Source organism: Gymnoscopelus braueri (assembly GCF_963280865.1).
Source record: "Gymnoscopelus braueri genome assembly, chromosome: 1".
NCBI lineage: Eukaryota > Metazoa > Chordata > Actinopteri > Myctophiformes > Myctophidae > Gymnoscopelus > Gymnoscopelus braueri.
In genome coordinates this window covers 32,377,902-32,403,996 of record NC_137603.1, presented here as the reverse complement: position 1 = coordinate 32,403,996, position 26,095 = coordinate 32,377,902, and the positions used below count along the sequence as shown (strand labels likewise).

Genomic DNA, 26,095 nt, shown 5'->3' with positions numbered 1-26,095 from the left:
ACAGAAGTAGGGTTTACAATGATTGTTTAAAAGGATAACACAACAAGCCCTATGGGGTTTCCATTGTGGTCCTGTGACTGGACTGTGGAATATACTGGAAGTATTCTGGAAGCATTCCACAGTGTTTAGATGAAAGTCCTTCTGAAATACAAACACTATAATGCAATACATGTATGTGTGTGTGTGTGTGTGTGTGTGTGTGTGTGTGTGTGTGTGTGTGTGTGTGTGTGTGTGTGTGTGTGTGTGTGTGTGTGTGTGTGTGTGTGTGTGCAGCTACATATTTGGGTGGGCAGGTTTTTAAGCAGCACTTCGTGTATCACTTATCTAGGTTAGTTGTTCACATAATATGCTATGTATTATTATTATTATTATTATTATTATTATTATTATTATTATTATTGGGTCTATTTGTACACTGCTATTTTGTCCCAAAGCAAAAGATTGGTGCTATTTGTTTTAAAAAAAAACGTTATACCCTGTTTATAACATGTATATAACGACAAAATGTGACATAGCTCTGTTTAACACACTGCTGTAGCCCTAGAGGCTCTAACTGTATATACTTTCCCCATTTTCAACTGTTTTTATTATATTTCACTTGCTTTGGCAATGTAAACGTATGTTTTCTCCTGCCAATAAAGCTCCTTTCGACTAACCTCGCGTAACCGGTCTTTCCGCCTACCTTTGGATTGAATTGCTATTGGGGGATCGATGTGTCAATCAACCTGAGCCCAACCTGTTGAGGAACCGAGGAGGCGGGACTAAAAGGTTGAAAGCTGAAAGCAGGAAGAGAAGAGAGAGACGTCGGAACCGTTTCGGAGAAACAGAACAAGTGTACACGGTCAGTGTTTAAAGAATAAACGGGGTAATCTGTAATTGAATCCTGTTGCATCTCAGTTAAGAGCCACAGGGTTTGTATATCAGTGTGGTTTTGTATCAGTTTAGCCCTGTGAGGAGGAAATGCGGAAGAGTTGTGTGTTTCAGTGTAACCTAGCTAGTAGCTAATGCTAAGCTAAAGCTAAAAGGGGAAACAGCATAGAGTTAAAAATAAGGGAAACAGTCGAGCTGTCCACTAACACTAAGAGGAGAAGGGGATGTGTGGAGGATATTTTTGCGCCAAGTTTTGAGTGATTATTAGTACTCAATCTATGAGATTGTTATTATTATTTTTTTAATGATATTTGCTAAGGATAGAACGTTCCATTCAGTGCGTGGGTTTTACTTTCGATTATACCGGTAGTGTGCAGTGTTGCCAGTTTTTTGCGAGAGAAATGAGCAAACAGGTCTATGAAAACAAGCCTAAAAGAAGCGACTAGGCAACGGCTATTTGAAAATGACTGATCTACAAGTTCCCAACGCATAGCGATGTGACGCGTTGTGAGCGTGTAGATCTGCTATTTTCAAAACAAAAGAGGGAAAACATCTCACAGAAAATTGTAATCGTGGAATGTTTGGCCCTTTTAGAGGGGCCAGTTCGGAATTGCATATTTAATATCGTATTTCTTCATGTACGTCCACATTTCTGTCTCTTCCTGGCTGTGTGCATAAGTACAGTTCCCTGTGTAGTTGCACTTCTGATTGTAAGTGCTCTGTTAGAGCGGATTTTAAGGAAGGGAGGGTTTCACATTTTTGTGGCATAGCAGTAGAACGAATTTAGACCCTTGGTTGAGTAAAATATGGATTGAATGTGATTTGTGGAGCTCCCTCTGGTGTTGTGATTGTGGACCTCATTGACGTTTTTGAAGTAGTTTGACAGGTACATACAGTACTGTACATGGGTGTCTGTGGTGTAGTGTATCTTGCAGACATGCAAAAGTGCCACTTTTCAGCTACAGTCACCTTTTTTAACCCAAATAGGGCAATTGTGTGACACCTGACCCGAAAGAAAAATGTTGTCACCTTTTTCACCTCGGGGCTGTTTGCATGCCTGATCTTGTAGACCAGGCCCATTGCAAGTTGCTGTACTCTGTCCTCTACCCTGAGCCATCCCACCCTAGCAAAGTGAGCAGGGGTTAGATGAGTTGTAGATGTAGGGCCAAGCAGTAGCCTACTCCTACTTAGCCTGCTCCTCCTTGATTTACAAGCAACTTTACAGAAAAACAAGCCCAAAGTCGCTTATAATAAGCAGACATGGCAACATGGGTAGTGCGCTTCAGCACGTTGCTGCACCAGCTGTGGCAGTACAGTAGAAGTGCTCAGAGCCTTGCAACTGCATACAGAGAGGATCCACGTGCTCACAGTGGTGTACTACTTGGGTCTACCTATAGCAACCTTTTCAGGCTGTGACCCCCACAATAATCATATTAATTTGAACTGGGGACCCCCTCCAAAATAATCATATTTGAACTGTGAGAACACCCCCCCCCCCCTCCAGCCTTGACAAGCACTTGGAATTGTAGGAGATGAAGCATTACATGTAATTTGACTTGGTTCCACAGATAAATATTATGAAAATAGTAGATCTACAAGCTCAGAACTCCTCGCAAGTGAGCTTGTAGATCTGCTATTTTTTTTTTTTACAATTTCTACCTCTTTCTTATATTATTTGACAATTTGTTTGACCAGTTTTTATTGTATAGTTTGTTGATACATTTTTAATTTTTCAAAAGATTGGATACATGTGTATATGGATCGACCCGTATTCACTCAAAGTAACTAAGAGGACTGAGGAGGCTGTACATTACAATATCTCCACAGATGTTTACTCATCAAAACGTATTATTATAAAACGCACTGTAACCATCAAAGCATGGACAGCAACACTTAGTGTTATGAGAAAAAAAAAGTCCAATGTAATTGTATTTAAGTTCATAAAGTTAACTTAAAGGAGAATTTTGGACTAAAGTTTTATTACCTTTTCTATGATATGATATCTTAGGATGAATGGTACAGTAGAAAAATTTCATAACTCCACCCCTGGTCCGCTACAGCTTAAAATGTGCGTGGATAGGCCTTAGGTTAGATCACATATTTTAATAGCTTTTTTTTTTTTAGAGAGATCTGACGTTCATAGTGACAGAACAAAAAAAAAAAAAAAAAAAAAAGTCTCGCTAGACGAGATTGAAATCTCGAGATTGAAATCTCATCTAGTGAGACTGAGGTTTTTTTTTTTTTTTTTTTTGGGTTGCATAGTCTTCTGTCACTATGAACATCAGATCTCAAAAAAAAAAAAAAAAAAAAAGCTGTTAAAATATGTGATCTAACCTAAGGCCTATCCTCGCACATTTTAAGCTGTAGCGGACCAGGGGTGGAGTTATGCAATTTTTCTACTGTACCATTCATCCTAAGATATCATAACATCATAGAAAAGGTAATAAAACTTTAGTCCAAAATTCTCCTTTAAGTATAACTAAATGCATTTGAAATTAAAGGAAAATGTTACTTTTCAGGATTCCAATTCAAAAATACCAAAAAAGAATTCAGGATTCCCATTCCAAAATAGCAAAAATAGCAGATCTACAAGCTCAAAACGCATTTGCTATTTTTGCTACTTTTGTGTGACATACTAGAATGACGAAGTACGGCATTCATTTACGAAAAAAGTTAAAATATGTAGATAAGAGGTTTTTGCCCGACAGCAACAATATGCAATGTGCCCCTGGAGTGAGTGTGGAAATATAGTGGCCCTCTCCAACATCAAAGTTGCCCACCCCTGGTGTAGAATATTCGAATTTGACTATTGTCAGTTTCTGGCATGCCTAGTAGTCAGGTATTTGTTCAAGTGATTGATTTGCCTTTTCTTTCTTTTTTCTTGACTTGCAGACTCAACAATGGTAACCCGATGCTGCGTTATTGGATGCAAGAACTATTCTCACGACCGGAAAGGCAAACGGCTCGATAATGGAGTGCAATTTTTCAGCATTCCAACCTGGAGGCAACACCATGGAGAACAGATATCCGAGTTAACGAAGAAGCATCGCATGGCTTGGGTGTCAGCAGTAAAACAACCAGACATCACCATCAACAGCGTTGCCAAACATTCTGTTTGTTCACGGCATTTTCTCACTGGTAAGTTATTCAAAACACATGCACCTGTGGTTTAACCTGACTCTGCCAGATGGAAGAAGCCTGCGTCACATTTGTTTCACAGGCTACTTCCATCTGGGACCTCGGTAGCACAATCGATGAAGGTGCGGTCCGTTTTTTTTTCTCCAAGCTACTTGGCAGGTGATTGGATGATCCCGCCCCTAGCAGCTGCTGATTGGTTCGAACACGCAGCGGTGCGGGCAGCTCTACTGTCTGAGCGAGTCCAGATGGAGGCTGTATTGTGAAGTCAATACCGGCCCCATCTGGCGGAGTCAGGTTACCTGTGGTTACCGCCAACTAAATTTAACTATGTGATGCTAATGATAGTTGTGTTGTAATGCATACCCTACTTTATCATCAATTTTAAAATTAATGGGACCAAAATGTACAAAAACGCATATCTTGGTAATTGAAAGAAGACTATAAACCAGTGATTGTAGGAATTGGGCCGTGTTCTTGTGCTCTCCTGGGTCTCTGGGTCTCCTGTGAAACGGCTCCCCCTAGGGTAACAGCTTTCTATGGGTCACAAAGGTTTCAGTAACATAGGCCACCGTAGGCTCGCTGGAATGTGCTTTGTTTTGTTTTAACAGCAATGCAGATGCTTTTCACAAAGATGGATCAAGACCATCATAGATGTATTTTATTGATTTTGAAAATCATATCTATGAAAGTAAAAGTCAGACTTGATAAAACACATTTATGATAGTCATCTAAGGCTAATGCATGGACACATCGAGTAACTTAAGTTGAAGCTTGTATTTGCAGAACGCCGTATCAATTCATATTCTGGGCCAAATCAATAACTTTGCGCTTGCCTGTAGAAGAAGTCCATGCTTTTCCAGTTATAGTAGTGCCAGTACAAAAGCCCCCTCGCCCCCCGCATCCTCTGATTCTCATCACTATTTTCAAGCCAAATACCTGTTGCTGGGACGCATCTGACTGCTTAGTTCTTGAGCTAGAGAAAACCGTAAGAGGACGCATTTAGCCCACAATGAGGAGCGATGATTTGGGAGTCGGGGTTAACAACGCTAGCTGCAGAAAGTTTAGAAACGACCCACTGACTTTATTTGGGAGAAAAAGGAAGCGGTTGGTGGTGATGCTGATAGACAGACATAAACTAGGACTTCAGCTGTGCGTGGTTGTAAATGGCCAGAGTGACATTGCCAATCTCAGAAACCTGACTTAATATTTTGAGAGAAAAAATAAATAAAAAAAAGATAAAAAAATAAAAGGGAGGCTCCACAGTTACAACTTCATCCTAGGGGAAGCACTGAAAGTGGAAATAAAGAATATTTTAAAATAAAAGCATACATTGCTGGCCTTTTTATATATGAATATTTATTCAAAAATGAAATCACAGCAGTGATATGTAGGCCTACCGTATCAATTAAATGAATAATATTGTAGTCAATCAATAAAAGCACACATTCGTAAACTCAAGCTTATTTAAACACAGTTTGTTCCCAGAACCACCAGAGTTTCTTAATCCAGCTCTCGATTTTATTGGCCACCGACCGTGTGCTTTTCTCCTTCCCAGTGTTTGTGCTCCTGCTCTCGGAGTTACAAAAACTCCTTTAAGCCACTCGGCACCCGCTCATATTGAACTTAATTCCTGCTATATTATAACTATATAGTTTAGTTTATGAACAGCTACATTTTGTGTGTGTGTGGTCTCTTTCCTGTGCTGCTGCTCTGCTGGTTCTCGTCGGTTGGAGCTGTATGTGTGTTTGAGGGGTCAAGTGGCCGTCATTGACGTCAACTCTCACGCCACGACAACCCCACTTTTTTTTTCCAATTTCTTGATCTTTCGGTTGCCAATGTGCGACCCCACTTTGGAGCCATAGTTTGAGAACCGCTGTTGTAGGCCATTAATGAGAACTGCAGTGCTGTAAAGCACTCCCTTATTGGCTTCATGTCCAGTGGAGCTTCCTTGCCGATAAACAAATCTATGTGTTCTTTTCAGGCAAACCAGCCGATGAAATGCTTGACAGTGACACTGACTGGTCACCTACATTACACCTGGGACACACAGAAGTTAAGGCATCACTGTGCGACACTGAGCAGTCTAACCAGAGTACAAGGACACTGCAGGAAGTGAACAGCACTGCATCTGCAGAACCAGCTCCACAGAGGCCAGAGGTGGATGAAGCCGTACCACAGCCTCCGTCAACAACCTGTGATGAATCTGATGATGCATCAGAGGTTGTTGAGGCAGGGCCAGAGGTGCACAACCCTGAAGAAGAGCAGGAATTCAATTCTTGTAGCCTCGGGCGTAAGGACATTAACCGCCTGTTGGAGGATTACAGGACCGTGAAGAAAAACCTCTCCCAAAAGCAATTTGATGAGCAGTACTTTAAAGACAATGATGAGAGAGTTAAGTACTACACTGGGCTTCCATCCTTTGCTATGCTGATGACTGTGCTGTCAGCAGTGGGTCAATTCTTAAAGGATGACCGAAAGCTGTCTAAGTTCCAAAAGCTTGTCTTAACTCTCATGCGACTGAGGCTGGACTGGCCAAACGTGCACCTTGCACACATGTTCCGCATAGACCCGAAAACTGCGGCCATCACATTCAAAAACACCATAGATGTCATTTTTTTTTCAGAGCTTCGACATTGTGTGTTTTGGGCAGAGAGAAAGTTCATTCACGATAGCATGCCTCAACAATTTGAGGAGGTGCTTGGAAAGCGCTATGCGATTATTATTGACTGCTTTGAAATTGCTACCGAGAGACCAGCACAGCCATTTCAACAACGCACCACACAGGCACACACCCAGAAATATCTCATGTGCATTGCACCATTTGGAATCGTCACTTACGTTTCCAAAGGGTGCGCAGGTGTAGTCGATGACATGTCGGTGGCTTTAACCTGTGGTCTTCTCCAGAGACTACAGAAAGGCGACTTGGTCTTTGCGGATCGTGGATTTAACATCAAAGAGAGCGCAGCAATGATGTGTACTGAAGTGACAGCCCCTAACACAAAAGGACAATGTCATCTGGATGATGTGGAACAGACCGAGAAGATTGCTCGCCTCAGGATGCCTGTGCGGAGGCTTGTTGACAATGTACGTAACAAGTTCACAATGCTAAGTCACACCATACCAGCGTGCTTTTGCCTCCCATGTGAAGATGAGGACTGTACTTGGCTCGACAAGATTGTGCGTGTTTGCTGTATCTTGACCCAAATGTGGACATGTCATAATAGTCTACTTTCACACGATCTGTATCTTGAACCAAGGTCATAATGAAGAAGGTACAGTCAGCCTACGGGGCCGGGCAGACGCCATTGACGCGCATGGGAACCAAAACTGGAACCGGAAGTTTGGTGTCATACATTGAAGTCTATGGCAGCTGGCTGGACCAGCTTGTGAACAAACACTATTTTATTTCTGAACGATTAAGTCCTTAGTCAGTTAATCGGTTCAGGAATATAACATAAGAAATCACAGGTTGTTTTTCAATGTGCACACTGTTTAATTTTATTGAGGCATCTAAACAGCAGCTTTGTGAGAAAAAAGCAACCAGGTCTAGCAAAACGAGCCCAAAAGAAGCAACTAGGGCACGAGGCCATTATGAGCGATTGAAACCTATATTCTGTATACATAGAATTTGTATAAAAAAAATTGAAATAAAATGTGACACATTTGGAAGATTTTTTTAAACATTTTAACACAAATCTGGTACAGGGCTGCTTAGCACAAAACCTTTTCAGATGGGGGGGCCAAATGCATATTCATTTGGGGTTCCATGTCATGAAAATATTTGAGAACCACTGGTTAAAATAATTAAAAAATTGTGACTTAAATAAGCAACTACATTTTAGAAACAAGGCCAAAATATTGCAACCCGTAACTACCAATATTTACGAGCAACTTCACAGAACAATAAGCCCAAAGTCACTTATAATAAGCTGGCATGGCAACACTCTTTTCTGACTTGGCAGTATCGCAAGATTTGGTTGTCAGGCGGTCAATGATGGACAGTCTTGCGATACTTTGGCACGTTTCTGAACGTGCCAAAGTACGTACGACTGCACAATAGTTGCAGTCGTTCAGAAATAGTGTTTGTTCTAAGCTGGTCCAACATGGCTCTCATTGACTCCAATGAAGCGTGGTAGAGAATATGGGGTTTAAGTGGCTAAACTGTATACTTGATTTTTTTTTTTTTTGAGATTTTTTGACAACTGTCATTGTTCTGTAAATACTCGCTCATATCTGCTGTTTTTTTCTTTTCTATTAATTATTTTCATATTTTTACACCGTATTACTACTTTGGACTTTGTACCAAACGTTATCTTGTGGTGGTAATAAACATTGTTGAATTCTGAAACGGTGTTATTCTTATATTGCTGTGAACTTTGCTTGAAGACTACAGAGAAACGTTTCTTTTGGTACCTTTTTATTTATACAGGAAGTCTCGTTGACATACAAGATATCTTTTACGAGGGAGCCCTGTTCAGGATAGCAGCAGTACAAAAAGTTGGCGCTTATAAAACATACAAACATTTATATAAAAACAGAACATTTAGAATAAGGTAAGAGTGTGACATTTAAAATAACTTAAGAGTGTGACAGTGTCATAAGGCAAAAAACTAAACTAAATAACACCAATAGAAGCAAACAAATACAACATTTAGCCAGGGAAGCAGGTGCACTGTCTCATAATAGGGATGCTACTGTTTAGTGGTTAATAACACCAGTTGTAACTTCACTGTAAAGGACAGACATTTACTTCAATTATGGTGCTCTTTATTTATTTACAGTTCAGTTCCAATGTAGTGCTTCTCAAACTCTTTAATGTCAAGGACCCCCAAATTGATATTTACCGGTATGTAGCTTGTACATGTGCTTTTTTTTTTAATAGTGAACATATAAATGGAGTTAAAAATAAAATTATTGTGATGCCGTATTAATACACTTAGCTCTGGAGTAAGCTCTTTAAATTTGAAGTCTGAGCGTTTATATAGATGTACGGACCGTAAATGGAGAAAGTGCAAACACCAGGTTGAAGTTCATCTCTGACTAACAGGAGTTTTCATGTACCGCACGGTAAGAGTACATATAGTAGCAGTTAATAAATAGACGGACAAATTACTTAATATACTTTAACATGCGGAATCCGAAAAAGGCAGCGCTGTGATTCTGAATGTTTTTACAAAAATGCATCCCCCTTGTTAAAGTTAGACTTTAATGAGTAGATGAATAATACATACTGTAGCTTGAGAGTCAAGAGGTAATGAGACAAACTTTGACACAGTCAAGGTCGGTGGTGAACAAACACTGTGCCTCCAAATGAACCTCCGTACAAGCAGTCAACACAATGAATATTATCAGTGGAATGACGGCCACCCTGGAAGTCAAAAGCGAGGCCTATCGGTTTTGATGTTCATTAAATGTGTGCTTTGTCCACCTCTGCTGTCTAGTGCAGAAGTTCTCAAACATGTATTTGTCAGCGGACCCCATTTGAAAAGATTTTGTGCCAGGGACCCGCAGAAGATTTGTCCACGTTCGTTGTAGATCGGACCACTTTGAGAACCAGTGGTCTGTAGTTACATACATAATCAAATTCATATATTTGGAATCATTGGTGTCTCTACTAGTTCAACTAGGAGTCTCCAATTCCCAAAGCGTTTTGATTGATTGATTTGAATACTTTATTTAGAAGTTTGCTGAAAAAAGCACATGACAGTACAGTTTAATAAATACAAGGTCAACTAAATAGGATTAAAAAGCCCATGAAAGCCTAATGGCTTGTTTCAAAACGGGGTCCTTATGTACTCAATTCATAGTGTTCAAACTGCTGATGCTTTCTTTCTGCTTTCTTTTTGAACATCATCAATAAAAGATCACAATAAAACGGTAAAAGATCAAATACAAAACAAAAGCTAGAATACAAAGATGAGTCAAACAATCTGAATAAACAATAAAAGAAAGATAATGGTAAACGTATCCCTTTAAACCTACCCCTTTATCAAGAGTTACATATTTACTTTTGAAAAAAATCAAACATTTCATATATTGACATCATCATACTGCAGTACCCTCGCAAACAGTTTCTCTCAGCAATAATTGATTTTAGTTTGTCTATAAAGACAGAATACATCTCTGAACCTGTGCTATCTTAGGACCATCCATACATCTGTTATCAAAGCCAGCCAATTAACCTGTGAAATGAATCTAGATGGCCCCCCAGCTGCCCCCCCTACATTATTTTACTGGCAGTTGTTTGTTTTTTGAAGTACCACAACACTGTACTTGAGCACTGTGCTTGAGTAAACCTGTAGGTAAAACCTGTTCTGTGTCTCTCTCCTAATTCCTCTGCAAATACTCCCTATTCACGCTGACGTCAGACAACTTCCGGTTCACTTCCGGTTTAGTGTTAGTGGTGATGTACTGGGATTTCTCCGTCAGGCTAAACAGGGTGTCTCCAGAACAAAGCCAGCAACTATTCGTGTTTTATGGTAAAGTAAATTCTACTACTGTTTTCTGTTTTATCATCTTGTTTTCTTGAAAGAACTATCGTTTTTTTACATTTTAAAATTCGGAAATTGCCTTAGATTGGGTTGAGAATGTATGCTAGCAATGCTAATAATATTAGCCCTGCTGTCTGCCTGCCTGTGTAACACTTTTTTTTTATTATTTTCTTTTTTTATAAATGATGAAGTGGCGATGCCAGGGTGTAGGTTTTGTTTTAAAACTACAATGTATTTGTAATCAGATATAACATTAGTATATCCATTATAACCCAGTGTGTTATCCTTTGTATCTCACTGTGTGTGTACATATAGCTATAACCAAATGAACCCGACGTATTTTCAGTGGTGGAAAGTAACTAAGTACATCTACCCAAGTACTGCACTTAAGTACAATTTGTAGGTACTTTTACTTTACTGGAGTATTTCCAATATTCATTACTTTTACTTATACTCCACTACATCTCAGAGGCAAATATTGTACTTTTACTCCACTGAAATTATTTGAAAACTTTATTAACTAGTTACTTTGCAGATTTTGATGATTATTACAAAACATACATTAACCACATTCCTACTTCTACAAGCTTGTGAGCTTGTAGATCTGCTATGGGACATTCTGCATAATGAGTATACTTTCTACTTTTGGTACTTTTTAAGTACATTTTGATACCAATACTGTACTTTTACTCAAGTGCATTTTGAATTCCAGACTTTTACTTGTAACAGTGTTTCTACATTGCAGTATTGATACTTTTCCACCACTGCGTGTTTGAACATCCCTGTGAAATAAGAGATGATTAGGAAATAACCTGATTTCATGTTTACATGCAGATCTGAAAAGTTGAATGATAGACAAGTAAAGTATTTTATCAGGCGACACTATGGAAATGATATTGCATGATTTCAAAGCCTAGCTCTCATGAAATAATTTGTGAAGTTGCCAGAGCAGGTATGCTCAGCTAAGGTTTTCGTTGTACACCTGCAACAACTGATTATTTACAACTGATTACTCCTTCCTTCAAGGTACTGGGCAGGACTGCATGACAGTGGTGTGTCCTCCTCCCTGAGCCAAGACAAGGTTTAACCTACCTCAACTATACAGGTATATGAATTGTTTGATTAACTGATAGAATGATAGACAAGTCAGATATTTTTTGAGGCGACACTATGGAAATGATATTGCATGATTTCATAGCCTAGCTTTCATGAAATAATAATTTGTGAAGTTGCCAGAGCACCTATGGTCAGCTCAGCTAAGGTTTCCGTTGTACACCTGCAACAACTGATTATTTACAACTGATTACTCCTTCCTTCAAGGCACCGGGCAGGACTGCATGGCAGTCGTGTCGTCCTCCCTGAGCCAAGTCTGAACTTGACCTACCTCAACTATACTGGTATATGAATTCTTTGATTAACCACTAATAAGGTACATGAATCCTCAGTGGATACTGGATATCGATAATTTTTTATCATGTTTCTAAAAATGTATAGTCACTCACCATACTGACTCTTAATCTCCTGATTGATTACGTTATTAACATTTAGAAAAAGGTACAATGGTACGATTATACAGTGAAGCTAAAAGGATAACACAAAAAAGCCCAGAGGACTTGTTTCCATTGCTGCCATTGTATCACTGGAAAGATTGTTCTCAAAATCTTAATCTAAACCATTTCCATGCAGATCATTATTGTTGCTATTTCTTTTCAGATTATGGAATTCACCAAGTCCCTATCACATCTGCCGCAAATGAGGTTCAATGATGTTGAACGACTTGTTGCCAAGTTTTCCCATACACCAGGTTCCAAACAGGAAAAAGGCTACAAGTTCTACTTCGAACAGTACCTGTTTGATTTTGAAGGTAAAGTGCTTTTGTCTTTTTTTATGTTGTCTTTCTGTTTTCCAAAATAAAAACATTGCATATAGCATACCATATTATTGATCAGGTTACTGTAGCACCACCTGCAAACTAACACCTTTCCATACTACTGGGGTAGTGGTTCTGAAATGTATAGGCCTACATATTAAGCCGTGGACCCCCATCTGAATAGGTTTTGTGCCAGGGACGCTGCAGAAGAGAAGATTTGTGTAAAAGTTTTTCATAATAATTCTTAAGATTGTAAGTACATATTTGAAGATAGCAGATCTACAAGCTCACGGCGCTGAGCTTTATAGTGGTTAAACTGATTTTGATACTATATTCATTAATTTTGCTGGCGACCCCACTTTGAAAACCACTGAGCTATAGACGAATCCACAGACGCGCTGTCTGCAGGCCGTCATAACTGCTGTGTCAAGCGGCTGCCGCTCCGCGACACTGCAGTTATGACGTGTCTGTGGAATCGTCTATAGAATATGTATCATAAAATATAAGTCAGTAATATGCCTGGTTAATCTTGCACACTTCTTCCCAAACAATGGAACACAGTCTCTAATGTAGTTGATCATGGTGTGGCGGTGAGAGGACGATGTTACCGGTCAATGAAGAAAAATGAGGAAGCTCACTACCTACAGGTTTCTCAGATTGTTAACCTGCAGATGGTTTTCCTGCAGATGGTTTTCCTGCAGTTGGTTTTCCTGCAGATGTAGTTCCCTGCGTTTGCAGATGTTTTTCCTGCAGTTTCCTGCGATTGCAGATGAGACTTTGCAGTGTTCCCACAATGTTGCATGTACTTCAGTGTGTTTCTCAGTCTGTCAATGATTTGTGTAGCTAAACTCCCCAAAACAACTTCATACATATAAGACATATATTTAAAAACATTAGTGTCTTTTTTTTGGTGGACAAATAAAAGACTGAGAAAGATTCTGTGAGATCCAAATATATTCATTGGGCCCAGACAGCTGGCGTAGCCGTCTGGGCACCTACAGTAGGCTGCTAATGCCGCCTGACAGCGTATCGCAGGTTCGACTCCCGATCCCGACGACCTTTGCTGCGTGTCACTCCCCATCTCTCTCTCCCCATTTCCTGTCAGTCTACTGTACCTATCAATAAAGGCAGAAAAAGCCACAAAAGATACAAACTGTATATTCAAGTTTAAGGGTTGTTCACACCAAGCAATATAACTATAACGATAACTATTGTTCACCATTGTCTATTATAGTTATGATGTGGACACTGGCATCCACTTGAGATTGAACTTTTTTTTTGTGCTTGGTGTGAAAGGCCCTTATATACGGTATACACTCAACTTTTGATGTGTAAATGTAACGTGCACAGCAACAACACTCATTGTTATTTCCCTATTAACAGGTGACACTTTCGCAAAAGGTTCCTGTGGAACTGGAAAGCACGTCATGCTCTTGCGCTGCGGGCAAGGCACTATGTAACCACATAGTGGCACTGCTTTTTCAAACGGCACACTACAGGTACGTCCCAAAAAGTTCATTAAAAAAGTGAAACTTTCATATATTCTAGGTTCATTACACATAAAGTGAAATATTATATGACATGAATGAATGAATAAATATAGGGAAAAAACGTTTCAACAATATAAATTTTTTTGGGATGCCAGCACACAGAGGAAGGCTTGACGCAGAAGACCTTGGGGTGCTGGCTATTTTTCACATTTTATGAGTCTTTTTGAGCTGTGCACCTGGCAAGTTGTATCTAAAATGTACTGAGTGCTTGTTTTTCGTTTCTGTTATGTACCTGTATAGTACCCTAGGAGTCAAGTCTGTGCCATTGCCTCTGGCATGCACCAGCTCCCTGCAAAACTGGCACCGGCCACGTACACAGGTCAGATATGGATTTTTGTTTGATGTTGAACAAGTTCAACCGTTTGTATTGTCTTGTCTATTCATTATTCAACATTATTATATTATAGGGTATTGCACCAGAGGCGACAAATGACATGGAGGTGCGGAAACCAGTGCGAAGGACAAAAGACAGTGTCAGGACCGGTGTGAAGTGCACACTGTACAGAGCATATGCTGGTGAGTATGAGAATGAGCTCCCACCTGTACAATAATTCTAATGCATTTCTAACATACATTAAATATACCTTTCTTTAGGAATTTATGATTTATTATTAGTACCAGGGTTTGGCGGAACCCTTTTTTATAAAATGCAATATTTCAGGGACAGTTTGCATGTAAATGAAGAAGAAAGGCCAGCACTCACAAACGAGTCTTTCTGAACTTTTTAGTCATAATATCAAGGCCTGTGCCATGATATATAATGACAAAGTTCAGGACTTGTTTGAGTGCTGGCCTTTCTCTTTATTTACATGGATTTCTGTTGAACCGTGCACCTGGTAAAAATAAAGGAAAAGTGTATTGGACTGAATTGTGCACGTTTTGTTTCCTCCTTTGGCAGTTTTCATTACAAACATGTACAGGGAGGTGATAACTTATAAGTGTAGGTGTCTGCTTTAGTGTAGCCTCGATCTCCAGACTTTTTAAGCCTGGACCATCGCGTCGGTTTACCCGGTATCAGAGCCATAAAGAGAGTTCTGACACTAGCGTCGACTCCCATTGTAAGAATGGAATGCGGAAGTGCTCTGTCTATCTCAATGAGATAGTTCCAATGTTTGGAACTATAGCCCATAGGAGCCCGCTTTGCGGCGAGATCAAAGCGTGTCGTTAGTCTCTTTTCTACACTCTGCCCAGTATGAGGAAGTGTTCATTTCCCCAACCAACCAGAGTGCAGTGGGCGTCACTCGTAATGTTGTGTTAACGGGGCGGGGGTTGACGGACAGATCGGTGAACCAATGGGATCAGGCGCAATCTCTCTCCGGCTCTATACATCTATGCCCCTCTATACACGAAATCAGGAGCGTTGGGGCAGCCTAGCTTTAGTGTAAAAGAGCAGGTGTCATAATATTATGATAAATCTAAATTTGACCTCTCTCCCTTTTTTCTGTCAGGGCCACTTCCAGATACAGATGTCTTGGCGAGCGGGGATAAATTAAAAGACCGGCGTCCACAACCCGGCATTTGTAAACTGCTCCATGGGCTTAAGGACCTTCAGATGGTCGATTCAAAATTTGGCCCAGTGCCATTTGGGTCTGTTCTGTCTTATCAGTGCCCTCCCGAAGTAAGCAGAGACATTATTAAACATCCTGGTGGCCCAGAGTTCCCTCTGTTGCCTGTAGATGGTTACGCCTATACCTGTACATCTTCAACAGCTTTTCAGCCCAGCTACAAGCAACAATGCCACTTGGACAGCTTACAGGTGTCAAGGGAGGTGTCTGCTTCTATTGAAACAGAAACCCGCCAGCAGTCCGAATGCAAGCTGTGGACCGAGGTACGCAAGCCTAGACTTACAGCCAGCAGATTCCGGGAAATATGCCATGTTCGTGGGGAGTCGTCCGCGAAAGCCTTGGCAGCCCGCATTCTAAAAGGAACTCCACAGACAGCGGCCATGAAAAGAGGACTGGATCTGGAACCTGAGATACTGAGGCAATATGCAGACTTTCGTGATGTATCTGTGACACAGTGTGGGATCATAATCCACCCTGACGCACCTCACCTTGGAGCTAGCCCTGATGCTAAGGTCTATGACCCAAAAGTAACACCACCATTTGGGCTGGCTGAGGTAAAGAGTTGTGATGTTGAATGCAAGGCACAAGTTAAACACCTGAACACAGTACAAGGCAAGGCCTACCTTAAAAAGAACCACAAATATTATTATCAGGTTCAAGGTCAACTAGCCTTAAGTGGTCTTCAGTGGTGTGATTTTGTCACAGATACTCACACTGAATACACAATTGAAAGGATTTATAGGGATGAGGAGATTATCCAGTCAATGCGACAGAAACTTGATGAGTTCTATTATAATGTGTACATGGATGTGTTCTTAACCTGTAAACCTAAGTAAATGTACTCAAGTTTCTTACTTTACCTGCGTTTCTCTCTTCTACTTTTCCGTTCGGCTCTTCCCTTCAGGGGTAGCCACAGAGAATCATCTGCCTCATCACACTGTCCTCTGCATCTTCTTTCTAGTATTTAAAATCCTCCACCCCTATTTGTATGGTTATAAGCTTTGCTGAGAGTTGCACCCCACACTGTTTGCCTCCAAATTGACCAAAAATTGTCTCATTCTTTAGTGCTAATTGAGCTCTAATTTGTGCCGTTGAAATTAACAATTGTGCTTTTTTTATTTTTTTTATATCAATATTTATATGGTTATAAGCATTGCTGAGCGTTGCACCCCACACTTTTTGGCTCCAAATTGACCAAAATGTTCTCATTCTTTAGTGCTCATTATGTATAACAATTGTGCTATTTTTTTAATTTTTTATAAATATTTATTTACATTTAAAAGGAGGTATTTAATGAGTGACGTCATTCTCCATGCTTCATTCAGTTCATTAGTGATTTCATTGCACCTGTTGCCAGTGTGCATCCATTAAAAAGTAAGTAATATTAGTTTCTGGATGCATTAAGGCCTAGAACTTCTTTTTATTTATCAGAGTTTATTTTATGTAAAGGCTAAATGTCTTTGTTTGATATAATTAGCTACTATGATACACATGGTCTTATCCAGTATCAATACCACAATGTAGATATACTCCGTTACAAGTAAAAGTCTGGTATTCAAAATGTACTTGAGTAAAAGTACAAAAGTATTGGCATCAAAATGTACCCAAAGTAAAAGGACCCATTATGCAGAATGTCCCATTTCAAGTTGTATACAGTATGTTTTGTGATAATCTAAATCTGAAAAGTAACCAGTAACTAAAGCTGTCAAATGATGTACTGTAGTGAAGTAAAAATATTTGCCTCTGAGATGTAGTGGAGTAGAAGTAAAAGTAATGAAAATTGGAAATACTGAAGAAAGTAAAAATACCTCAATTGTACTTAAGTACAGTACTTGAGTAAATGTACTTAGTTACTTTAAACCACTCGTCTTATCTGTTTTTTCTATATTCTTTCATATAGAAAATCACACAGGTATGTGTACCTGTATGGCATTTGGAATCTTCACAGTGTGTGAAAAAAATAAAATAAATAGGCTACAAAGGCCTTGATGAATAAGATGATGATTCTATGATGGGGCTGTTTGTCACAATGTGTCAGAGTGCATTGCTGGTTCATAACAGGCTGTTGAAATAAGTTATACGAATGGAAGTCATACCCATTTCAACCCTAAGACATTTCATGTATCGTTTTCATATCAAAGATACTGTTTCAAAAATGTATTCAAAGAAAAAAAATCACACCCAGTGTGAAGTGGGCGGTGTGGTCACAGTGGTCATCACAGTGATGGAAGTTCACTTAAAGAAAAGTAATATTGTGGACCAACCATTGTACACCCCTAACTTAAAAAAAAACCCCACAAATGTTTTTTTTTTAAAGTGCATAGTCCTATTTATAGGGCTATGCACATGTGTCATGTTTCACTAGCCAATCACAGTCCTGAATAGACTGTGATTGGCCAATCACGGTGCAGGGTTAGGGGGGTACACTGGTGGCCAATCACAGCGCAGGGTTGGGGGGGTGCAATGGGTGTCGAATGTCCAAACCTCACATATAGGGGCGGTTTCACCGCCCAAAAATCTGCATTTTAACATACAGTATATGCTGGTAGTTAAGGCCTATTAAAGTGAAAAGAGAACAGTTTTGCCTTTAAGAGATGACATTTATTAAGAAATTGATTTGGAAATTGACAATTGAAATTGATTGGAAATCAAAAATATGCAGTTCAAAATAATTTAATGGTGCAGTTTCCTTGCAGAAATAAAGTTTGCTAAACAAAAGGCTTCAGAAAATCATGTAATGGCAAATTTTGCTCTGATTGTCTGGCTTTTAACTATCTGTCCTGTGAGAACAACACAACATTTGGTTGTATTTTTGTTTTGTCAGGTACTTTTGTGACACGAGTTGACAGCTTTTCTCAATGAGGCCAGGTTGGGTAGGTGGCTAGGCCCTGGGTCACCAGCATGCATGGTTTTGAGAGCCTCAGCAGCTCTCCATATGTGTCTGTTTTCGACCTTCACAGAGTTCCTGGGACGCTTTTGCTCTCAAATGACAACTTGTGCTAAGATTTTCCATTGTGGAGAGACTCATCAATATTATTGATTATGCATGTATAAGACGCTGTCTTGTCAATCTCAGGGATGTTGTCACTGGTAATTCACAGTTTTGCATCACACTCAGTACAGTGTCCTATGATGTCAACATACTTTGTGGTGTCATTTGGATACACTTTTGCCGTCTTGAAACTCAATGTACATGAAGATTTAACTTTTCCCCATATCTCCTCAGGACATGAGCCTATCTGCCACATTTTAAGACATGTATTCTCTTTCACTTGAGTGTGACAACTTATTATTGTATGTGACTTTCTCATGCCACATTTCTGTCCATCTGTCCAAGTTCAGGTCATAAGACAAGATTTCATTATCAAATGAGTGGGCAAAACCATACCTATATTTAAGGAGTAGTTCACCCAAAAAAATACTTAGTTTTTATCAATTGCACACCCCATGAAGCCTTTAATTCTTGGATTTTTTCCCCCGCCAATTATTTGATTACCGGCGGAAAGAGGATAATGTATTTGGTAGGAGACACAAAGTAGACTCTTTGTGTCTCCTACCGGAAATACACCCGGTCATCAAATAATTGGCTTAGGAATGGGACAAAAAAAGAAATAATCATGAATTCAAGGCTCCATGGGGTGTGTAATTGATAGAAAATAAGTAATTTTGTGGGTGAACTACTCCTTTAAATTGTTTATTAGGTCAATATTCTCGGCACATACTCAAATTGGGGATATTAGACTTATTTTCAAATTATTCGATTTGTGTGCAAAATATTCCATTAAAAAGCCATTTAAGCATATGGAAGTATTGAATAAGTAAAATAACCTTTCCAATCAATTCCCCATACTTGAATTGATTGGAAAATCATAGGTTTTCATAGGTCTCTACACAATAATGGCTCAAAAGTTGGTCATATATTGGTTGTAACAATTTGCGTGTGATAATATAGGGGTCCACATATTCAATGCATGGTCACTACCACTAAGCTTCTAGTCTGCAATGGTTATCATGCAAAATTGTGAAGTAGAAATGTAAACCAAGTTAAAAAATACCTAGCTTTGCCCACCATTGATAATCATGGCTCAATTTTGGGGCTCTGGCTCATGGACTAAGAACACAGCTCAACTAAAATAATACCAATGCTGTAATCAAAATATTCCAATAAAACAAAATAAATAGCCTACATGTGAAATAATAAAAAACAATCTTATATAGGCTAGTGCTTGGTGTGAATGGGACATTAATGCAAACTTGAAATAGTGACACCTACAGGCGAAATAAAATCATTGCACAATGCACCTCACCTCTGCTGATGCATCTTGGGAACCCTGTGTTCATGAATCATACTATAGGTAAGTAGTACTATTGAATTGAATTGTTGAATTGCCAAAAAAAGCATATTTTTAACAATATATTGATTTAATTAAAGTTTTCATTAAACAGATTTAAGTTTAAGGCAGTTCTGTTTCCCATAATTACATGTACATTAAGTAGTTTATAAGTCCTGCAAGTTGATGGAAACTAAACCAATATCATTATAATACTGACAAAACATTCTTGTTTCTATCAGATGCCAATTTTTGGAAAAGAAGGAACTGATTTCAAGGTATGTACAAGTGAATGGAATAGCAAATATGTTATTTATTAGTTTTTGACATTACATTTAACTGATTTGGGGGTTTTCAACACAAAATTCACACAACAAAACACAAACAAATTTTGAATGCAGTTCTGTTATACATAATGCATAATAGTTTTGTATGGGAACAACAATATGTATACATCAAACAGAATTAAAATACAGTATGTCCTGTTAGTTGATGGAGACGATGCCATCGTCATCATAATACTCACCAAAAAGAAAATCTAGAAGTAATTACATCAGTGGTAACTGACTATTCTTGTTTTGTTCAGATGCCAGGAAGGGTGCCTGCTTGCAACAAGGATGACATTCTAAAAGTCATCATTGCTGCAAGAGAAGAAGTCCTCAAGGGCGAGTGTATAGCAGTGCCAACTGAACATGTGTGGACAGAATTAAGTCAGCAACTTGGAAGCAAGATGACACCAAAGAGCCTCTACACCTTTGTAAAGCTAAACAGACACAATGTATTGCAACTAATAGGATTTCAAACCGGTGACACACAAGAAATCTATGAACATGGTGACAGCCCCGATGAAAGCCCTGATGAAGTTGAATTTGTTCCCTCACTGCAGTGCAAGGAGAAGATCTATGACCTGAACTTTGAACTCACAATACCTTATGAACGATGGACAGAAATGTGGCATGAGAAGGTCAGATACAATAATAAGTTGACAAACTCTAGTGAAAGAGAATACACTGTCTTAAAACGTGGCACTTGGGCTCATCTCCTGAATGAGGAGATATGGAGAAAAAATAAAACTTCATGTACTTTGAGTTTTAAGAGGGCAAAGGTCTATCCAAATTCCACCTCAAAGTACGTTGACATCATAGGGCACTGTACTGAGTGTGATGCAAAACTGTCAATTACCAGTGACAACATATAGATTGACAAGCCAGTGTCATTCACATGCATGATGCATAATATTGATGAGAGTCTCCACACTGGAAAATCGAAGCTGGAAAATCGAAGCGCAAGCTGTCTGGCCATCTGAGAGAAAAAGTGTCCCAGGAACTCTGTGAAGGTCGAAAACAGCCACATGTATGGAGAGCTGCTGAGGCTCTCAAAACAATGGATGTTGGTGACCCAGAGCCTAGCCACCTACCAAACCTGGCAACATTAAGAAAAGCAAAACAAGAGAGGGGTGATAAGGAGCTAGGAGACAAGGACCCGATTATTTCACTACAGATGTTGAAATATAGTGTGCCATACAATGGGAGCATATTAGACATTGGTATGGATAATCTAGTAGTATCTAGTAGAATCGGCCTCAGGTCTTAAAGGGTGGCAGTAGCTCAGTCTGTAGTGACTTAGCTTGGGGGAAAGGTGACTTCAGACTGGTTTGTCCCCTTTGATATCCAGAGGCCCCTGATAGTTAGACAAGATGCAACAGATGCTCCACAGCTGGTTGACTGAACCGGTCATAGACAGAGGAACGAGTCCATCCCAAACATGGTATTCCTTCACTCTGCGTATGGCCCTCTCTACCAAAATTCTCAGACGGGCGATAGCCTGGGTCTTATGAGTGTCCTCTGTGCTGAGCTGAGCTGATCTCTTCATTGGAGGGATAATGAGAGTAGCCCCCACGTCGGACAGCATCTTCTCTATCAAGAAACCTTTGTCAGCCATTACTCCATCTCCGGGCTGAAGTAACCGTAACAGCTGTGATTTCTTGGTTATTTCTATGTCAGAAATGGAGCCAGTGTACAGTTTTGACACAAATGTGACTACCCCACATGGGGAGATTCCAATCAGCCCTTTAAAGGTGGTGTGGTTTTTGTAGCTGGAAAAGGTTTCTGATTGAAGTGAGAGGGAGGATGCGGTTTCACAGCGTATCTCTGTGCAGTCTATTATGACTCTGACTTGAGGGCAGTAGAGCTGGAACTTGTCAGGCATTGTAGATTGCACTTGCTCTCTTGTCATCCACAACGGTAGTGAGCCAAGAACCAGAAAAAGGTAGCTAGTCCACGTTAAGATGATGCGACTAACTGTAGACTGGCTGACCTTAAATATGGAGGCCAATGTTCTCTCATGAAGCCCAGCTGCAACACGACAGAGAAACATGAAGAACTCATCAATGAGTGGGAGCTTGCGATGAGGGCTACAGGTAGGTTCATCTTGTGTTGTTCGCTGTGCCTTGGACCAGTAGACAAGTTTTGAAGCAGAGGGCTTAATTGACTCCCAAAACACCATAAAAACATCCTTTGAGCTGAATCTGGTGTAATAACGGAAGTCATTATCTGTGACACAATACTGGAAAATCACCGGCTGCTGCACATCAACTTTCAGCTGACCGAGTTCCATTTCCAGGAGTAACACTTTAAGCTCCAACTCCCGGATTCTTCCAGAGGCAGTGTCCAGTTTACCTTAAGAGGAAGAAAAAGCATACATATCACTAATCCATCTATACATTTTACAATCTAATACACTAAGTCTTTAGCACGCCTACTTTTCAGCTCAGGGACAGGTGTATTGGTGGAGCAGACATTAAACATAAATCACCTGCAATAACTGTTCGGTCAAGGACCTTCCTCAAATGCCTTGACCGAAATATTCAATGATTCAATCCTTTTTTACAATATTATTAACTAACTGCCATGTATCTTTTCTGTAAGACAAAATGTTTTTTACATAGTATGTTTTGTAATACTAACCAGGAGATGGCCGACAGTCATAATCATGATCTTTGGCCAATGCACCTGGAGTGCCTTGCCTCCTCTGTACTGTCCCCTGCCCACTGTCCTCTGTCCTCTGACCGCTGAACTGTCCCCTGTCTTCTGTATTGTCCTCTGTCCTCTGGACGGCTCCTTGACCTCTGCAGGCTGTGCTGTTCCCTGGGACAGACATCTCTGCAGCAGCACACAGACGCTTGTGTGCTCGCTGGAAAACTGGCACCCGAGGTTGTGAACCTTTCCCTAGAAGTGTAAAAAAATTTTGACACTTTATTGTGATGATTTTAGGTAATAATTTGTCACACCCAAAAGATATCACAAATATCATAGGGTAAGTGATATTTTTTTGGTTAAAACTAAATGTTTTTTTTGGTGAAACGGTTAAAGCTCTAAATTCTCATAGTAGCCTACTCATTGCTATAGAGTGCTTAGTAACAGGGGTCTCCTGGTCTCTCCAGCTCTTGAATAAACAGAAAATACATTAGCAGGTAGGTTGCACATTTCAGGAGAGAGTACCCATTTATTAGCTTAAATGTTATAGTGTTCCAGTTCCATTGGATAAAATCGGTAGCCTTATCTGAAAATGCATTTTCTGTTTAATAAATAGCTGGAGAGACAGGGAGACCCCTTTTACTGAACAAACACCTAATATCAGCTAGTTAACACCTATTTTAACAAAGCAATATCACTTAACCTAACTTTAACATAAGTCAATGTGAACTTTGTTGTAAATGACTAATAGGTTTAACATTGTCGTGTGTTAATTACCCCATTCATTCCAGTGGAATCTAGAAGGCACTGCTCCTGGTTTAATGTGAGTGCGTCCGTTGATTTTGGTGGACTTCTTTAGATCCCCAGGATCGAAGTGTTCACTACACACAAAGGTGCTCCCACGAGCTATTTTAAATGTTGGTCCCTCATCTCGCTTGATCGCAATCACCCATTTTGCACGTAGTGTTTTATCCACAGGGAACTCGTGGAAGCTCATATGGGGGGATTTGCGTTTGTTGTTAGCGCAGTGAGGAACACTACAGTGGTGTGACATACTGCTGTTGAGAGAGAGAAAAGGGCAACAATGATTTATCTCTAAGGTAATGTTAGCATTGATATATGTCAAGTATATATTGCAATAAAAAGCAAATGCTAAAAAAAAGTTGCCTAAATGTGTTACACACACACAATACATGATAAACAATAATCAATATCCAGTATCCACTGAGGATTCATGTACCTTATTAGTGGTTAATCAAAGAATTCATATACCAGTATAGTTGAGGTAGGTCAAGTTCAGACTTGGCTCAGGGAGGACGACACGACTGCCATGCAGTCCTGCCCGGTGCCTTGAAGGAAGGAGTAATCAGTTGTAAATAATCAGTTGTTGCAGGTGTACAACGGAAACCTTAGCTGAGCTGACCATAGGTGCTCTGGCAACTTCACAAATTATTATTTCATGAAAGCTAGGCTATGAAATCATGCAATATCATTTCCATAGTGTCGCCTCAAAAAATATCTGACTTGTCTATCATTCTATCAGTTAATCAAAGAATTCATATACCTGTATAGTTGAGGTAGGTTAAACCTTGTCTTGGCTCAGGGAGGAGGACACACCACTGTCATGCAGTCCTGCCCAGTACCTTGAAGGAAGGAGTAATCAGTTGTAAATAATCAGTTGTTGCAGGTGTACAACGAAAACCTTAGCTGAGCATACCTGCTCTGGCAACTTCACAAATTATTTCATGAGAGCTAGGCTTTGAAATCATGCAATATCATTTCCATAGTGTCGCCTGATAAAATACTTTACTTGTCTATCATTCAACTTTTCAGATCTGCATGTAAACATGAAATCAGGTTATTTCCTAATCATCTCTTATTTCACAGGGATGTTCAAACACGCAGTGGTGGAAAAGTATCAATACTGCAATGTAGAAACACTGTTACAAGTAAAAGTCTGGAATTCAAAATGCACTTGAGTAAAAGTACAGTATTGGTATCAAAATGTACTTAAAAAGTACCAAAAGTAGAAAGTATACTCATTATGCAGAATGTCCCATAGCAGATCTACAAGCTCACAAGCTTGTAGAAGTAGGAATGTGGTTAATGTATGTTTTGTAATAATCATCAAAATCTGCAAAGTAACTAGTTAATAAAGTTTTCAAATAATTTCAGTGGAGTAAAAGTACAATATTTGCCTCTGAGATGTAGTGGAGTATAAGTAAAAGTAATGAATATTGGAAATACTCCAGTAAAGTAAAAGTACCTACAAATTGTACTTAAGTGCAGTACTTGGGTAGATGTACTTAGTTACTTTCCACCACTGAAAATACGTCGGGTTCATTTGGTTATAGCTATATGTACACACACAGTGAGATACAAAGGATAACACACTGGGTTATAATGGATATACACTAATGTTATATCTGATTACAAATACATTGTAGTTTTAAAACAAAACCTACACCCTGGCATCGCCACTTCATCATTTATAAAAAAAGAAAATAATAAAAAAAAGTGTTACACAGGCAGGCAGACAGCAGGGCTAATATTATTAGCATTGCTAGCATACATTCTCAACCCAATCTAAGGCAATTTCCGAATTTTAAAATGTAAAAAAACGATAGTTCTTTCAAGAAAACAAGATGATAAAACAGAAAACAGTAGTAGAATTTACTTTACCATAAAACACGAATAGTTGCTGGCTTTGTTCTGGAGACACACTGTTTAGCCTGACGGAGAAATCCCAGTACATCACCACTAACACTAAACCCGGAAGTGAACTGACGTCACGTGAATTGAGCCTATTGGGATGATAGCCTGATCACTTGCAATTCCTGTTCAGAAGGTTAATGGCCCATCATGGACACAGCTGTTACTCAAACTGCACGGTCCTATTGTGATGATAAACACTAGAGTAACGGTTTCCTTGAAAATTAAACAATGTTTCTGAATATTAAAACAAATGCTGTTGGACACACGGTGGTATGGCACCAATAGATCCAATACGTGAATATTGTATTGACATTGTGCTGGTGTGTATTTTAGACAGACAGACAGACAGACAGTAATATCCAGTCACCACCTTGGGGTCCAACACCTTAAGTGTGTGTTCATGCCAAGGGGCCGCACCGTGTGATCAACTTATTTATGCGTGAGATTTTATTTACACTTCTTTTCCCTCAGGAACATCATGTACTGTAAACAATTCAAGCTGCGGTGCTTGTGAAAGACATGTTCTCTTTAAACATCATCATTATCAATACAAAAGATGATGAGAGAAGTCCTCTGCATCAACTGCTACC

The 26,095-nt window shown here is 39.6% G+C and overlaps 3 protein-coding genes across 3 annotated transcripts; 2 read left to right on the top strand and 1 right to left on the bottom strand.

Annotated features, from left to right (window-relative positions):
- Nucleotides 1-793: 793 nt before the first annotated feature.
- Nucleotides 794-8,251, top strand: LOC308073607 (uncharacterized protein). Its single transcript, XM_080412611.1, has 3 exons — nucleotides 794-865; nucleotides 3,763-4,008; nucleotides 5,990-8,251. Exons 2-3 carry the CDS (start codon nucleotides 3,771-3,773, stop codon nucleotides 7,270-7,272), a joined length of 1,521 nt encoding a protein of 506 aa, XP_080268737.1. The 5' UTR covers nucleotides 794-865; nucleotides 3,763-3,770; the 3' UTR covers nucleotides 7,273-8,251.
- A 2,141-nt stretch (nucleotides 8,252-10,392) lies between these two features.
- On the top strand, nucleotides 10,393-16,343 carry LOC308098602 (uncharacterized protein). The gene is made up of 8 exons (XM_080447012.1): nucleotides 10,393-10,487; nucleotides 11,526-11,604; nucleotides 11,820-11,896; nucleotides 12,213-12,363; nucleotides 13,753-13,868; nucleotides 14,160-14,238; nucleotides 14,327-14,435; nucleotides 15,368-16,343. Exons 4-8 carry the CDS (start codon nucleotides 12,262-12,264, stop codon nucleotides 16,318-16,320), a joined length of 1,359 nt encoding a protein of 452 aa, XP_080303138.1. The 5' UTR covers nucleotides 10,393-10,487; nucleotides 11,526-11,604; nucleotides 11,820-11,896; nucleotides 12,213-12,261; the 3' UTR covers nucleotides 16,321-16,343.
- Nucleotides 16,344-20,168: 3,825 nt separating this feature from the next.
- LOC308082514 (uncharacterized protein) lies at nucleotides 20,169-25,556 on the bottom strand. Its single transcript, XM_080424306.1, has 6 exons — nucleotides 25,473-25,556; nucleotides 24,355-24,433; nucleotides 24,063-24,139; nucleotides 23,568-23,848; nucleotides 22,782-23,042; nucleotides 20,169-22,493 (listed from the first exon to the last, which is right to left on the bottom strand). The coding sequence occupies exons 4-6, from the start codon at nucleotides 23,842-23,844 to the stop codon at nucleotides 21,460-21,462; spliced, it is 1,572 nt and encodes a 523-aa protein (XP_080280432.1). The 5' UTR covers nucleotides 23,845-23,848; nucleotides 24,063-24,139; nucleotides 24,355-24,433; nucleotides 25,473-25,556; the 3' UTR covers nucleotides 20,169-21,459.
- Nucleotides 25,557-26,095: the final 539 nt, after the last annotated feature.

Bases quoted from the DNA above. Each gene is read 5' to 3' on its own strand.
- LOC308073607 (XM_080412611.1), top strand. From the start codon at position 3,771: ATGGTAACCCGATGCTGCGTTATTGGATGCAAGAACTATTCTCACGAC. The intron at 4,009-5,989 runs GTAAGTTATTCA...TGTTCTTTTCAG, and splicing joins TTCACGGCATTTTCTCACTG to GCAAACCAGCCGATGAAATG.
- LOC308082514 (XM_080424306.1), bottom strand. From the start codon at position 23,844: ATGTCACACCACTGTAGTGTTCCTCACTGCGCTAACAACAAACGCAAA. The intron at 23,043-23,567 runs GTAATTAACACA...TTACACTTCTAG, and splicing joins ATTCCACTGGAATGAATGGG to GGAAAGGTTCACAACCTCGG. The intron at 22,494-22,781 runs GTTAGTATTACA...CTTCCTCTTAAG, and splicing joins TGACTGTCGGCCATCTCCTG to GTAAACTGGACACTGCCTCT.
- LOC308098602 (XM_080447012.1), top strand. From the start codon at position 12,262: ATGATGTTGAACGACTTGTTGCCAAGTTTTCCCATACACCAGGTTCCA. The intron at 12,364-13,752 runs GTAAAGTGCTTT...CCCTATTAACAG, and splicing joins GTACCTGTTTGATTTTGAAG to GTGACACTTTCGCAAAAGGT. The intron at 13,869-14,159 runs GTACGTCCCAAA...GTACCTGTATAG, and splicing joins TTTCAAACGGCACACTACAG to TACCCTAGGAGTCAAGTCTG.